At 35.6% G+C, this 15,846-nt stretch overlaps 1 protein-coding gene across 4 annotated transcripts in view; it reads right to left on the bottom strand.

Moving 5' to 3' along the window:
• Positions 1-15,846, bottom strand: part of PPP3CA (protein phosphatase 3 catalytic subunit alpha) — a 325,335-nt gene that overhangs the window by 32,384 nt on the left and 277,105 nt on the right. For all 4 annotated transcript variants that reach the window (XM_003985136.5, XM_003985137.5, XM_045056052.1 and 1 more), the window contains 2 exons: positions 3,251-3,376; positions 967-1,041 (listed from right to left, as the gene is read on the bottom strand). In XM_003985136.5, the coding sequence (XP_003985185.1) occupies positions 967-1,041; positions 3,251-3,376 (201 nt within the window). The remainder of the gene's footprint in view (positions 1-966; positions 1,042-3,250; positions 3,377-15,846) is intronic.

Genomic DNA, 15,846 nt, shown 5'->3' with positions numbered 1-15,846 from the left:
TGGTTTGCTCTCGAACTTTCCCCTCCAACTACATTTTTGTTAGTTTCCATTCATTTTGGGGTACTTCTGTAAGATCTACAGTGATTTTTTTTTTCTCTCCATCTTTCACCTGATGGATCTTTCTTTTTTTTTTTTTTTTTGATGTTTATTATTTCTGAGAGAGAGAGAGAGAGACAGAGCACAAGTGGGACAGGAGCAGAAAGAGAGGGAGACACAGAATCTGAAACAGGCTCCAAGCCCCGAGCTGTCAGCACACAGCCTGATGTGGGGCTCGAACCCACAAACTGAGAGATCGTGACCTGAGCCGAAGTCAGACACTCAACCAACTGAGCCACTCAGGTGTCCCAGATCTTTGTTTCTTATAGAGAAAGTATACTCTTCAGGGGTAACCGAATACCAAACAGTATCTTAAACAATAATACAAAAGGTGCATACAGCTTATTCATTACTTATTATTATAGATATGAAAAATTATTGGTATTGACATTAATACCATCATATTAATGTGTAAATATATATTTTTTTATCATAAACATCAAAATTTGAATAACTGACAGGAACAACTTCACTAAAGGCACTTTTAGAAGTTACTCAGTAAATGGTAATATCTGCTAAAGGATTACTTTTTAAAAATTTGTTATTAAGGAGTGAAAAAAGTCACTTAGCAATGTGAGCTACTGAAAGATGGTCATTAACATAGCTCACTATTCAACAGTGTTTTCAGAATCATGGGAAAATTCTCTCATGGTGTGTGTGTGTGTGTGTGTGTGTGTGTGTGTGTGTGTGTGGTGTGTGGTTTTTTGTGTATTTCTTCAAAACAAATAGAAAATATAATATCTTCCATTCTCAATTGTATGTTATAATTTAACATAATCCAAATCTTAGAAACATATTCCTTGGGTTACCTATGAGACACCAAGTAATCACCTGGCGAACAGCATTAGCACAAAGGCTCAAGCCTCTTACCATCAAATCCATCTTCTTCTGACCCTAGTTCATCATCTGAGCAGATGTTGAGGACATTTACCAGCATTTCAGTCACTAAAAAGGAAAAGAATAAAAATTAAAAAGTCCAGATTTTCAGTTATAGCCTTAATTATTACTCTGGCATTATTAATGAGCAAGCTTAGCATTTCTTACCTATATTGTATATAGAATCTCCTGCAAAGCACTTTCTATAAAATCCTGATCATAAAACATAACCGGCTTGGTGATTCTACACAGACTATATGTTTATAGAAGTATTAGCTCATGCCTATGAAATGGTATGGTAACATTTAACTAGCTACATCAACAGACAATGGACAAATCAGATATGTGGCTGTGAATATACTATCCATCTATGAAGGAGGAAGTGATTCCTTTTGAATTTTTATTTGTTTGTATGATGATGCTATTACATCTAGACCACATTGCAACCATCTGTTTTGCAGGGACTAAGTGAATGCCAGATCTCTCTCTCTCTCTCTCTCTCTCTCTCTCTCTCTCTCTCTCTTTTTTTTTTTTTTTTAATTCTTTTAATCCCCCCAGAGAACCCAGCACAGTGATGGGCATGGGTTTTGTTTGATACGAATTGCCGACTGACAAACTAATATTTGAGGTAGTTTTGAGGATACTAACTTTAAATTTTATTTTCAAAACTTTATCAATAAAGCTTTGGTAAGTTTAAGAAGACACTTAATTGAGTAAACTTATTACAACCAGATTGTATTAAAGCGTTGTCAGAAATTAGTACCATGTTACTTTTACATTAAGGTGCACGCTATTTACATTTAACAACTTCTGAAATTAGGTTGGATTCTGTCACAAAGGTGAAAAGAAAGTGGCCTACTATTTCTTCAAGAGCTCCTTTTAAAAATCAGTGTGATTCTAGAGTGGAAAATCTATGATAAAGAGTAAATATCAATGTAGCCAATATTAATCCACAGCTTCCATTTAACTATCAAAAGTGAATTATGTATACAAATATACTAATAGGTTCTTTTGTAATGGATGTTCAAAATCTGAACATTTACTGGAAACAACCCAAGTGAAGGGTGTTCAAAGGGTTCCCAGTAGTTGTCAGGATTCACACTGCTTCTGCTTCCAGAGAAGCCAACAGAGGACAGTCACACATGCTGTGTTCTGATCAGTGTAGGGAGGTGGTGACATGGCGTAGTGCTGGGAACACTTATCAGACTATTAAAATTTACTCTTGACTTATTTTGGTATCTGAAAGAAAGACTTCTTCACTGACAAATCATAACTTCACGATTTAATCATTTTAAGGAATTTAAGGGAAAAAACCCTCCATACATACTATAAGAAAATAAATACTACATTCATATATCATACACATTTATTAATACAAATAAATACATATTTCAGAAAAAAATGTGTAGCTTTTCTCTAAAACCCTTATAAGGGTTCTGAAACATGTGCAAACTCTTACCTTTATTCTGATGCCTATTTACCTTCTCTGGTGATGTGTCATATCATGCCTGATTTATGACCCGGTTTGCCCCTGTTAGCCCTCCTGAACTAAATGCTTAAGCCCAGTGAGTGCAGGACTTTCCTTGAAATTTTTGATGAGGTTTAGGTCAAAATATAAAACAAAACAAAGAGGGAAGGAAGGAAGGAAGGAAGGAAGGAAGGAAGGAAGGAAGGAAGGATAGGAAAGGAAGGCAAACCAATTCTTTTGGAAAACTGGACAAGTTAATAGTCAATAACTATGTAAATGTAAATCTGTCTCATCTTGTAACACATTAATGGTCGCCAATTTGTAAAGAAGTATTTTTGTTGTTGTCGTATATATTGGCTTTTAAATTATTATGGCCATTAATCACTGTCACACAGTGATTATCATCAACATCAGAAATGTGAGAAAAGCATGGCTATCTTAACCTTTTAATTTGACAGGTAGTTTATAAAATAAAATAGCGCTCGAATTAAGATAGGAGGATAAGGGGGAAAAGTAGCCATGATAGCTTGAAGCAAGTTAAAACTATATATCTGCCATTTTTCAAAGAGTTGTAGTATTCCAGTGAGATCACATAAATTCTCCTAATGTTTCTCATTGCTCTTGTTTCCCCTTATTTCACTCATTATATTTTGTTAGCAGGATACGCAGTGACGCACTTTCAAATCTTTTCCCTCATGTTGCCACTTGTGACTTTTATTGGTCAGGCCAAAGTGTTTCTCTGTTTTATGGCAAAACAGTCCACATCCCCTCCCCTTCCTTCCCATATCATTGCTGGATTCCACAACACACCTTTTTCTCCAACAAAGGGCAGGGACCAAGTGAAAACATCCATGAAATTTGGAAGCCAGTATGGGTGAGGAGAACAGTTGAATTGCCTGATGTTCATGACATTGTTCTCATACTTCAATACTGCAGCTGAAAAGAACAAGAACAAAGACATTAGGTTTACGTGTACATATTTCTGCTTCTCCACATGGCCTCAGCTGATCAAGAAAATTAAACTGTGTGACTTTAGGTCCAAAATATCAACGCCAGTAGCTTAATCAGTCATGAATGTATACACTACTCGGGAATTAAACTATACTCAATGTAATATGAAACTGCACAATATATGAATGCTAAATATGAAATGGCATTACAGTTTGGCAAATATTTATATAAAACAGTTAATCAAATGTCTATCAGGAATTGGTCAAGCTCCTCTTACAGCCAAGAATATTCTAGTCTTATTTAACAGTTGATGACCCTAATAAAAGTGGTATAGCTAAATCATTTTCACAATTTAATAATCTCCTCAAATATTTGAACAGAATTTACTTCTATGTTTTCAAAGAAAGCATGCATTTTCCATTAGAACTCACAATGGTTGTACACAGTAGTTGAAATTAGACTGCATTCTTGACTTAATAAAATAAAATGTTTGGATTGGATCTTATATAAAATAATATACTGGTATCTGACTTCACTCCTGACTTCTGGAAAGGAATCACCATCCATGACTTAGGAAATGAATCTACCCTTTTCACTGTGCTTTGTATAGTGTCTGTAGGTTAGATACACAGTCACAGAGAAAGCTATGGTTGCAGAGATCCTAAGATCATTGCTGGTCTCACTTCTAACCAGACTCAGAAATTCAAATTCATTCCAAAGCAATCCCAGTACAAGGTTAACAGGTCTTCCTTCCTTCCTTCCTTCCTTCCTTCCTTCCTTCCTTCCTTCTTTCTTCTTTCTTTCTTTCTTTCTTTCTTTCTTTCTTTCTTTCTTTCTTTCTTTCTTTCAATTTTGGGGCTTCTGGGTGGTTCAGTTGGTTAAGCATCTGACTCTTGATTTCAGCTCAGGTCATGATCTCACAGTTCATGGAATGAAGCCCTGCATTGGGCTCTGCACTGACAGCACAAACCCGGCTTGGGATTCTCTCTCCCTCTCTCTCTGGCCCTCCCCCACTCATGCTCTTTCTCTCAAAATACATAAATAAACTTAAAAAAGAAGATTTCGTTTTGAAGTAATCTCTACACCCAACATGGGGCTCGAAATTATAACCCCATGATTGGGAGTTGCATGCTCTACCAACTGAGCCAGCCAAGCACCCCTCTGTGAGTACTTTCAATTTAGGAAGAGCTACTTGTTTTAACGGCATCATCTATTCTATGGATAGACAAACAATTTTAAGTTGTGGGAAATTCTCAAGTTGAGTTTAAAACTTCTTTACCACTCAGTGATCCTAATTCTGCCTTCTGGATAGATACAGAACAAGTATACTTCTGATTCTAAATGACAATCTTTTAAATACGAATCACAATACTCTTACATCACACCTTCTTAAACTTTGGTAAGATTTTGCTTTTATTATCATCTCATGGCATAATTAGCATCACATTAGTGGAAATTATTGAACAGATCCTAGATGATGTCAAGCGGGTTTTTTCTTGTTTTGTTTAGGCTTTTAAAACATAGAGAAAGCAATCATTTCAATACTTTATGTTGTAGCCTGTGATTACAGTTAAGAGATCAAAGATAGCCCTTCGAAATCTAGTTTTTGACAAGCTACCAAACGTTTACTGCTTTTGAGCCTTAATGTCTGCATTAATATCTTAACTTCTTACTTACCAATATCTTTAACATAGCATTGCTTTCCTAACCGTGTTTGCTCTTTCACCTGGAATATTTTCTGAGAAACCTCTAAATACCCCAGGTTTTCTATCCTACGGTGTCGAACCCAGACTGTATCCCTTCAGGGAAATCTTTTCTGATTTCTTCTAGCAGATAGAATCTCAACCTTCCTCTGCATTCCAAAAGCTCTTGACTTAAACCTCTATACTGCATTTATTATTTGATATTGACCATAGCCATTGTGTATATTATATATATATATATATATATATATATATATATACACACACATATATATATACACACACATATATGTGCATATATATACACACATATATATATGTGCATGCCAAACTTCTATATCTTTAGGGACAAGTATCATACAACGGGCTTTATATTTCTTTGTGCTTCACATACTACCTTCTCAGTATAAATGCTCAGAAGCTAAGGATTCATCTTCCTATTTCTCTTACAATTTTTTTTTTTTAAGAAAATTCTTCCTAATCCCTTTGGCTCTTCTTCATATGAAAGGGCTTTTAGTCCCTTTCCTTCTTCCTGCTCATCCCTATTCTGGATGCATGCCACATTGGCAATGTCCCTGTAAAAGTGTGGCCCAGAATGAAGATAAGTTTTTTGGTGGGTTTAACCAACGCAGAATATGAGGAAGATATATAGTTTTTTGTAATGTGGATACTATATATATCATATTGCAGCCTAATAATATGTTGGTGTTGTCAGCAGCTTGCAGTTAACTAAAATCATACTTGAGAACAGTACGGTCTTTGCTTCAAAACATATTTCTGGCTCACCAGCACAGTGCCAGGGAACAGAATCACTACACTTTGGGGACAAGAAATGCAGATAGTGCAGTCGTTGACATGGAAGGAATTAATATCTTCTTCCCACAGACTGCTGAATCCTGCATATATATCTGTAACCCCATTCTTCTTTAAATTATCCTATCATTTATGCCATAAGACACTTGACCTAAGGATACTTTCATATGGTATTAAAGCCATGCAAAATGAAAAAAAAAAATCATGGCAAATTAGCATACAAATATCTCTGATCTGCCAGATGGAAAAGGTGAAGTATTTCCCACCTTTGCTAAGTACTACCTGAATACTGGCTCCATTTAAAAGGTCTTTACTATTTTTGGATACAGCATATTCATAGCAGGAGTATGTTCTCATGTCTTCAAAAGATCTTTAAGGTTCTAATCTTTTTGAAGAGCAATGTCTCCTGTGAGCTTCCCCCGCTTTTTATCTGGCATTAGATTGGTGCAGCAGGAGGAAGGAAAATAGATGTGAAAACTAACCTTGGGCAAATAACCTCTCCAAATGCCCTGGCAGAAAGGGAGAGATTCTATAGAATATGTCATTTAGTCCTTACTACAAATCTGAGAGGCAGGTGTGACTGCCGTTACGTTATAATCCAAGGAACGGAAGTTGAGAAATGAAATGGCCTGCTCAACATCATTCAATGAGCAACTGAAAGATAGGACTCATATTTAAACTCAGGTTTTACTGACATCAAACCCATCCCCTCTCCACCAGTCCCTCTGTCTCTTATAAATTATAAATGGATGAATTCTAGTCTTAGCTGTTATACTAACTTAACCTTGAATATAGTATTCATAATTAAAGATGTTTTAGCTTTTGCCAAAATCATATTTGAGAAAAATGAAATACGATGAAAATTTACAAGTGAGGGTATGGCTTGCTCGATAGATAACACAGAGGTTCTGTTTTGGAGCTGGTGAGACAAAGCATTTCTTCATTCGACGCTGACTCAATATAATTTATCTGAGTGCCTACTGATAAAGCAGGAATTTTTCCAGATTTTATTTTTGTTTATTGACAGCAGAAATAATAAATTGTCACAGTAGCTACATTTACTAAGCATCTGCTATATATCAGGCATTATATTTGGTCCTTTACAAAAGGTAATCACAAATCTTCACAATAGCCCTCAAAACTAGTTCTTATTTGCATTTCAAAAATAAGCAAACAGAGAGGTTATTTGCCCAAGGTCACACTTAAGAAGCAGTTAAATTCAGTTCTGGTCTGAGTCTAAATTCCCCGATCTTTCTAGTATTCCATGATATTCTCACCCCAACTGCATAAACTGTTCATTGCCTGCCAAGTTTTGAATACAGATTCTCCTTCCACATTTATTCTTTGTAAAAAAGAGCACAAGACTGGAAGGCCAGGAGCCCAGACTGCTAGATTGGTTCTGTCATTGAGTACTCACAAGACCCGAGGTCACTTAAAGTGTTTAGATTTCAATTACCTCACCTAACTTCATGGATTTATCTAGATAATTTATATGACCACTTCCAGATCTGAATGATAACAAACTTCTGGAACAAAGACCTCATCATTAATGCAATGAATAATATTCTCAGTAATTCTAGAGACTATTTATAGAACATTTTTCTACTTCTCTATAGGTTAGAGAAAAGAATAACTTAAAAATACAAATACACCAATATATATATTCTTTTTTCTTCAGCAGCATAAGGTATTCACTCAAAGATACTTCCTGAATAACCTTACATTAATAAGTTACTCATAAATTTTTATGTTTTTTGTATAATACATATATGTGTATATGTGTGTGTGTGTGTATATATATTTCATAAAAGTACATGAAAAAAACCCTTAATCTAAAACAGTCCCAAATATCTACAGTCACGAAATTCACAGTTAACATTTCATCTTCCACCTCCCACATCCACCCCTGCCACCTGCCTCTGTCACTGGGATTACAAAACTCAACTAGAGCCCTAACAGTGTGCTGTTCTCTGAAGTACTTGAAAGACATTTATCTCCAGTGCAATATAAATAATACAAGTGGTTGTGCTTCAAGAATCACTCGAGACCAACTCCTGAGACCTTGTCTGAGAAATAGAGAAAGAACAAAGCCTACTATCAAGAAATCTCGCCATTATACTGGCAATTATACATGACCTCCTGTCATTTAACAATTGCATCAGAGGCCTACAGAGAGATTATGACATATATACAAGGCCATGTTATTAACCAAATTCAGAGCTGACCAGACAGTCTAGAAACAAGTGCTCTTCTTTTGCACATGTGCTTGTGAAAAATAGTCAGAAAAAAGATTGATATAATGGAAAGAATACTAATTTCCATAAACCTGGAGGCCTGACTGCCTGTTCTTTCTCTGATGTCAAAGTTATGGCCTTAAAGTTATGCAATTACTTGGTCTAATCATTTTTACTGCACCTGTAGAACCCTATACAAACAAACATGTAAGCCATGCTGTGTATGAGATATAAAATCCATAATCAAGGGACAGCTCCTACCTGAAAATAGGGAAGGGCCACTTGAACTCTCTTATTTCTAATGACACAATTAGGTACAGCAAATAGACTGAAACCCAAGGAATAGAATCCATTCCTCTGTCTACCATATGATGCAATAAAATGCTAGGCCATATCCAAATCTGTAAATTAAAGGGCTCTTTCCTACATTAAAATTTGAGATTTTGATGAGACACAAAAACCTGTATTTCATAAAAACTTGGTAATATTGCTCAACACCTTCTTTACAACTGCCATCACCAGGGAGGAGGACGATAGGACAATGAGTAAGATATATAGATAGAGATAGAGATAGAGATAGAGATAGAGATAGAGATAGAGATAGAGATATATAGAGAGATATATATAGATATATAGATACATAGATATCTATATAGATATATATATCTATAGATAGATATAAATATCCAAAGAGAGCTTCTAACTTAAAAGAAGTTATCAAAATATTGCTAGCAAGGGGCATTAAAACCACAGGCTCAACACATTTCAAGTGGATTTCAAGAAGAATACAAAGCTCCTTTCTGAAAGTCTTTAGATTAGAATGTAACACTCCCAACATACCTCACTCAGGCTTTCTCAACATTACCAGGGCTGTTTTCAATAGAAGGGAGAGAGGTCAAAAGAATGGAAATAATGAATTCTAATAACTTTTTTCATCTCCTTAGCTCTAATTGGCCATGCACTCCCATCTTCAAAAGATGAGGCAGAGGGATAGAAAAGAAAGGTGAAAAGGAAGCAAATGGCAGCATTCCAGAATCATAATCCATCCAGAAATAGAAAAAAAGAAGGAAAGAAAGAAAGAAAGAAAGAAAGAAAGAAAGAAAGAAAGAAGAAAAAGTGTAATAGACTCAGGATTTTTTTTCCCTTTCAGTTCTGTCACTTGTAGACGATAGATACCCCAGCAGGAAAACCCCCATCATGTTCTTTTGGCAAAGTCCTACCATCACAGAAGGAGACATGATGGCTTGATGGATAAAATTCTTGAAATTGGACCTATACACTCATAATATCCTTTACCAATATTTTAAGATTATGCCATATACTGCATGAAAGGATTTATTTGATTCTGGGAGAGATGCTGTACATTTTCTAAAACTGTATTTTCCAATAAAGATTACCGTTTTAATGTATAATCTTCTTTGAAGATTTTGTGAAGATATATATCTATAATATATCTACATATATACACAGTTTTTGTAGTTCAAATTATAGCATCTATAAGCACAATCTTGGTGATTTCTGCCATTTTGAAACCTCATTTCTAACTCCTGTGTCTTTTTTATCTTTCCCTGAATGTCCTGTACTTGCCCAGTGTATTCTGTTTTAAAAAGATTCTTTTTATTATTACTAGTGACTTAGTTTAAGGGAAATTTATTAACTCATGAGGATTACTGTATTTGGTGAGCAAGGACTACACTTATAACTCACTTTTACTCTATAGCTCATAAGATTGAGCACAAAGTAAGTGTTTAAGTCTTTTATAAAGACAGATTTCAAGTTTTCTTTTAAGCTGCTTGATTCAGTACTTCACATAGGGTCTTTCACAGGCAAATTCTCAATAACTTCCGTGTAATGACTGAATTTGATCAACCTGAAATATTTTATCATTAATAACCAGAAACAGTAGGTATATATAATTTCCCTGAAGCTGTGAGCTAAGGATTTTGTGTTTATCAAGATACACACATGTGTGTTACTATATATAATCTTCTTATCCACACATCTAGTCTCTGCCTGCTTCTCCTTCCTTGTACATGCATCCTTCATGGCACCTTGTTAACTTTGCTACAAGTGTCCTACATACAATTTGGATGATAGTATCTTCCTTACATGGAGGAAAGAGACGGTACCAGATATATCTATGAAATAATATGAGCCAACTTTATAATTATATGTGCATGTGTGTGCTACATATTTCTCTTTTTGATATTGCATTAGTAAATTTTGAACCAGCTCATTATTTAAATATAGAATTTTGGGTAAAGTCAATAAAAGGAAGATGATGGAAGGGATGAAGAAGGCAAAGATCTCTCTTTTTCTTTCAGTGCTTTGTACCATACCTGGCACGTGGCTGATGTTTAATAATGTTGGTTGAAGAAAGGATCTAAGGAAAGGAAATAGAGAAAGGAAGGACAAGATGGAGAAAGACAGGAAGGACAAAAGGAAGGCAAGCAGGCAAAGAAAAAGTAAAAACAAAAACAAAAACAAAAACAATTTCAAAAACATAAAACATATAACTTCCCAGGACACTAAAAGTGTAACTAACAACACATGAACAGTCTGAAGGGTACATGTTGGAATTTAGGAGAAAGACAAAAATGTCACTTCAGATGCTAACTCTATTTTAAAATTGTAAAAGAGTCTCTAAAATAGACAAGAATGGAAAAAACATTGGCCCTGCCACATGATAACTGTGTAAACTTACGCAAGTATTACTCCTTGTGTGAGCTTTACCTCCAAAACTTGCAAAATAGGAATAATTAATATTATTTTGAAAGTATAATGTTCAGATACAATAATACATGGGATTAATATCCACGATAATATGTAATCACAAAAACTACGTGGCAACTGAAAAACAGAAGTATCAAGATGCAGTTTCAAGTTCTTCAAGGAGGGGATGGCTATCTATTTTTGACACTTTTCCATTTTATAATTCCCACCTAAAGTGTCATATCCAAATACTAACACCCAGAGAGTCTGGGCCAGAAACTGATCCTTGGAAGTAGCTCAAGTCCAGTGAAACACAGAATTGTTTCTAACATTACAATTTCACACGGAGAATTTGAATTTCGATTCAGTATTTTTTGCTAAGTCAATAAGAAAGAACTAGTTATGAGTTTTAGCTTTAAGTTCTAATCTGTGTTATTATAATGCTAACATAAGATTTATGCCACCTTAGCAAATGAGAGAGAGAAAGAGGTTTAGCTGAAGCTTTGAACTGCTGGAGAAGATGGCATGGACATAGGAAACACTGTACCCATGCTTGGCTTCCATTCAATGAAGTCAATACCTACCATCTCCAAGTGCGTAACACAGGTACCCTGGTGGGAGGTACCTTGAAAACTGGTGGTATCTGTATGCAATCACAAAACACCTTTTTCACCTTCAAGGTTGTACTTGATATCAAGCCCTGAGCTATAACTTGCAAAGTTCTAGGTTGTTCCTTGGCACTGAGTTAATATTAAACCCACACACTTGATATTTTCTGTGGAAAGTCATATCACGCAGACTTTTTGACATTGTCAGGGTAAAGTCTCTTGTAGATCTAGAATTTCTAGATATTGAATAGCAAGGGATAAGCCATTCATTGGTGTCTTCAACATTATCTAGATTGTCCCTGTCTTTCCTCCTATGAAATGCTTTACAAAGAATTCGATTTCTACAGAATCTTCTAAACGTCTGTCAGAAAATGGAATACAACACCTCAGGATGAATACCCCAGCTGGTCTTGTTCAAGGGGCAGTAGTAGAGTACTGCTGATAAAGCTGTGTGAAGGACTTAGCATTGTTCCAGTTCCTGTTTTCATCCCCATTTAAGGGCTTATAGAACTTGGAGAGCTAAATCCTTCAATTCTACGGGCAGCCCTTTGTAAAAAAGCAAGGATTATCTCATTCATGGAGTTATTACTTAGGGAAGTTCCACAATTACTTAACTGCCAAACTTTATAATTATGCAGCAGCGACAGTTACAACATCAAGAAGTTCACTTGTTATAGCAAAGATACAGAGTGTGCATTCAATTAAAATATATACTCAGGGTACTTCTTAGATATTAAATCTTGATAGATTTTCCATTTTACCCTCTGTCCCATTAATTAAATGTTGAAATGTAAGCAAGTTGATGACTGGACTAAAACTAATCTCTTTAGAAAGTGGCCTCCAGCAATGACAGTTTGACAGTGGAGCTGAATGTACAAAAAGCAAAAGTCTAAGCGCCTAAGGGGCACTTTTTAAAGAGAGAGATTAATTATTTAGTTTAGAATAACATAAAAGATGCCCCGCTCTTTTAATAACGTATATATTTGAATGTATAACATTCACGTAATATTAAAGGGATAATAAATGGCTCTTCACTCCGAAAGCTCTTTTTTTTTTTTTTTTTTTTCTTATTGAAGAACAGTTGGTCATCTACATGAGTCTCCACCTAATGGAGCCATGAGTTGAATAGGGATTCGGTGGAAACATCACCCTGAATGCCTCAGATAACAAAGCTGACCTAGAAGACACAGGTTAACTTGTAAACACTGGAGTCAGTCAGCTGAGTTTCAATCTCAGTGCTATTCCCTGATAAGACTGTGTGAACCATGGGGAAAGTGAGCATCCCCTCTGTGCCCCAGGTTTTCATCAATAAATCAAGATTAGAATGTAATGCACAAAGTATTGAAAGATTACATGCATTGACACATGGAAACTGAGAGCAGGTTCTAGAACAAGATAAATGTTCCATTATTATTATTATTATTATTATTATTATTATTATTAATCATTTGCTACTTGCATGAATAAAGAAAATAACATTTGTATACATGCTATCCCAACTGCCCAACGGAAAGGAAATATTTACATTTACTAAATATACTATTTCCAACCTAAGACTTTAAAGAAAACATATCAAAGTTGTAGCAGTCAAGGTGACAATGATAATGATAATGGTATAAGAAATTATAATCATAGTTAGATTAATTCCATACATTAAAGAGTCCTTTATATAAAAGGCAGAGAAAAGGGATATTCCACTAAAACCTCTCTGCAGTTAATCTTATCCATTCATCTCAGAGAGATGTGAACTAATCAAAAATTCCTACCCAAAAGTCCTCCTCAGCCTAAATGTCTACATAAATTTATTTTCTACTACTTCATACTGATGATACAAAAAGTTAATGCTAAAAGTTTTCTTCATGTTTGCTGCTTTGATCCTTTGTAGTTTGTAGATTCCGTATCACTTTTTGGTAGACTGTCCTTGGTTTAATGGTCACTATAAAGAAATTATCTTCCTATTGTGTGTAATTCAATATTCATTGGGGTAAAAAATAAAAATGTGTATCAAATAAATGGAGAAATTACTATTTTTCATAGGAGTTATTTTACTTATTGTTTTCCTTTAGTAACAACAAGAAAAACACGTAGCCTACAATTTTTTTGGAAATATCAAATAACAAAATGCTACCATGAATGTGCATTTACGTTTCCTATATGAAAAAAGTGATCTGAGCAAACAGTTGCTCAAGACCAATTAAGAGGATCTTTAGAATTGATATGATGGCAGGAAAAAAGTGTGAGCTGGGAAAACTCTTGCCGCTGAACAAAATCTTTGGATTAATTTTATCTAACTTATAAAGCGCTAGTGATCATATTTATGCCTGTGGTTATAAAGACCCAAAATATGTTTTAAAAATGTTTACGTCAATGCTAAAGATTATTCCCATGGTTAAGATCAGCCTCAAACTCTACAGAAATGGCTTCTTGCTTATAAAATGTAAGCAATTTTGTAGGGAAGAAATCTTTTTGGCATGCTGTGAAGAAACAAGCTAAGATGCTAACTTAGGGTTACCTGGGCATGGATTCTACTCCGTTCCAGAGACTGCCCCCCTACCCCTATTTCCTTTTCCCACTCAGGATAAGGATCTGAACTAGTTGATTCTGCACTTGGCTCCTGACTCAGGCAGGGACCACCTACCACTAAGTTTGCACACATGATTCTGGAATACTGAAACAAGGTCCTGACATGACAGAACTGTGCTGCAGTACAGGAATGAGGTTCTCAGGCCTGGCAGCCTATGGTGCCGATGGTGTCACTGAAGACTGCGTGCTCCAGCTAGACATCAGGGGACTAGGACAAGCTGGCCTCAGAGAGGTTGCATTTGCTCCTGCGTGTCCACATCATGACTGCCAATAAGATTCTTACCTTGTTTTTTTTTTTTTTATTGGCAATTAAATCCTCTCTTTACAATGGTATGCCAAGCTGTAAAGGATCTTTTTATTTATAAATGGTATCCTTCTGAAGTCCCTGACTACATTTTGAAGGAAAATATTTGAGGATGTTGACTCTGCCAAGTTTTGGTGGGGCTAAAATGCTTTTTAAAAGCAATTCTATCAATTTGTCTCATTTAAAAGTCCAAACCATCATAATACATTTCTTTTCCCAGTCAAAAAGGGTAGACTTTAGCATTTTAGCAAACGATGCTCTTCTCGTCTTATCCTTGAAACCCAATTTTGTACCTCGCTCTTCCTTAACCGACTTTAACACTGAATTGATTTTTTTCCTTGTGGTCATTTTTAATCTTTGGTCTTAATTGGTAAATTAGTTTGGTTGCCATTTAGACTTTTCGTCTCAAATCCAAAATACAGTTCATTTGATAAGTTTTATTTGATTACTTAATTTTACTGTGAGTAGCTTTTCCTGAAACTGAGTTATATAGCCCTGAATGTATATTTGTATTTCACGATATCCGAATCATATATCCATCCACCCATCCACTCCTGCACCCATATGACAACTCATCTGGACCAGAGAGAACAGGCACCATATGGCAACTTTGTGTAATTTACTTTAGATTTTTCTCAAGCACAGGTGTACCACTATAGAGATAAAGGATTTAACTGTTTACATCAATGCTTAAAACACATTATTCCAGAGGTTCGTTATATTTTTTGGCCAAACTGAGTTGTTTAAAGCAGAGTTCACATCTACCACTGTATTTCTTGATATTGACATATTTTACTAAGATTGCTTAAATGTCACTTTTGTCAGTTAAGCTTATTATTATTATTTGGTCTCCGTGGACTAATTTCCACTTGCACTCAATACCATTCTTTTCTTTGGAGTATTTTCCAAGTATATCTGAATAATTTTTGATGGAATTCTTTATTTAATGTCTATCCCACTACCAAATTATAAACCCCATTAGAGTGAAGACAATTTCCATCTTATTTATTTTATACTCCCAGCACCTGGCATGGTGCTTGGTATCCAGTAAGTTCTCAGTAAAGATTTGTTGCATTGTTGAGTGGGTGAGACTGAAGTCATTTTTATAGGTGGCATATTATTATTTTTAGTTTGTTTTAATTAATTTATTTATTTTGAGAGAGAGAGAATGAGAGTGGGGCAAGGGCAGACAGGAAGGAAGAGAGAGAGAAGCCCAAGCAGGCTCCACACAGTCAATGCGGGGCCTGATACAGGGCTCAAACTCGTGAACTGTGAGATCATAACCCGAGCCGTAATCAAGAGTCGTACATGTAACCAACTGAGCCCAGGTGGCATATCATTTTAAAAGGAAGAAGAAGGAGGAGGAGGAGGAGGAGGATGAGGAGGAGGAAGAGGAGAAGGAATTGGGGGAGGAGGAGTTAGAAGCGGGAGGGGGAGGAGAGGGAGAAGGAGCACAGCAGCAGATATGTGCATGTGTCATTTCTACAGTTTTCTTCTG

Source organism: Felis catus, chromosome B1, assembly GCF_018350175.1.
Source record: "Felis catus isolate Fca126 chromosome B1, F.catus_Fca126_mat1.0, whole genome shotgun sequence".
In the NCBI taxonomy this organism is placed as follows: domain Eukaryota; kingdom Metazoa; phylum Chordata; class Mammalia; order Carnivora; family Felidae; genus Felis; species Felis catus.
Note: the sequence above shows the minus strand (reverse complement) of the source record. Positions and strands in the feature narration are given on the sequence as shown.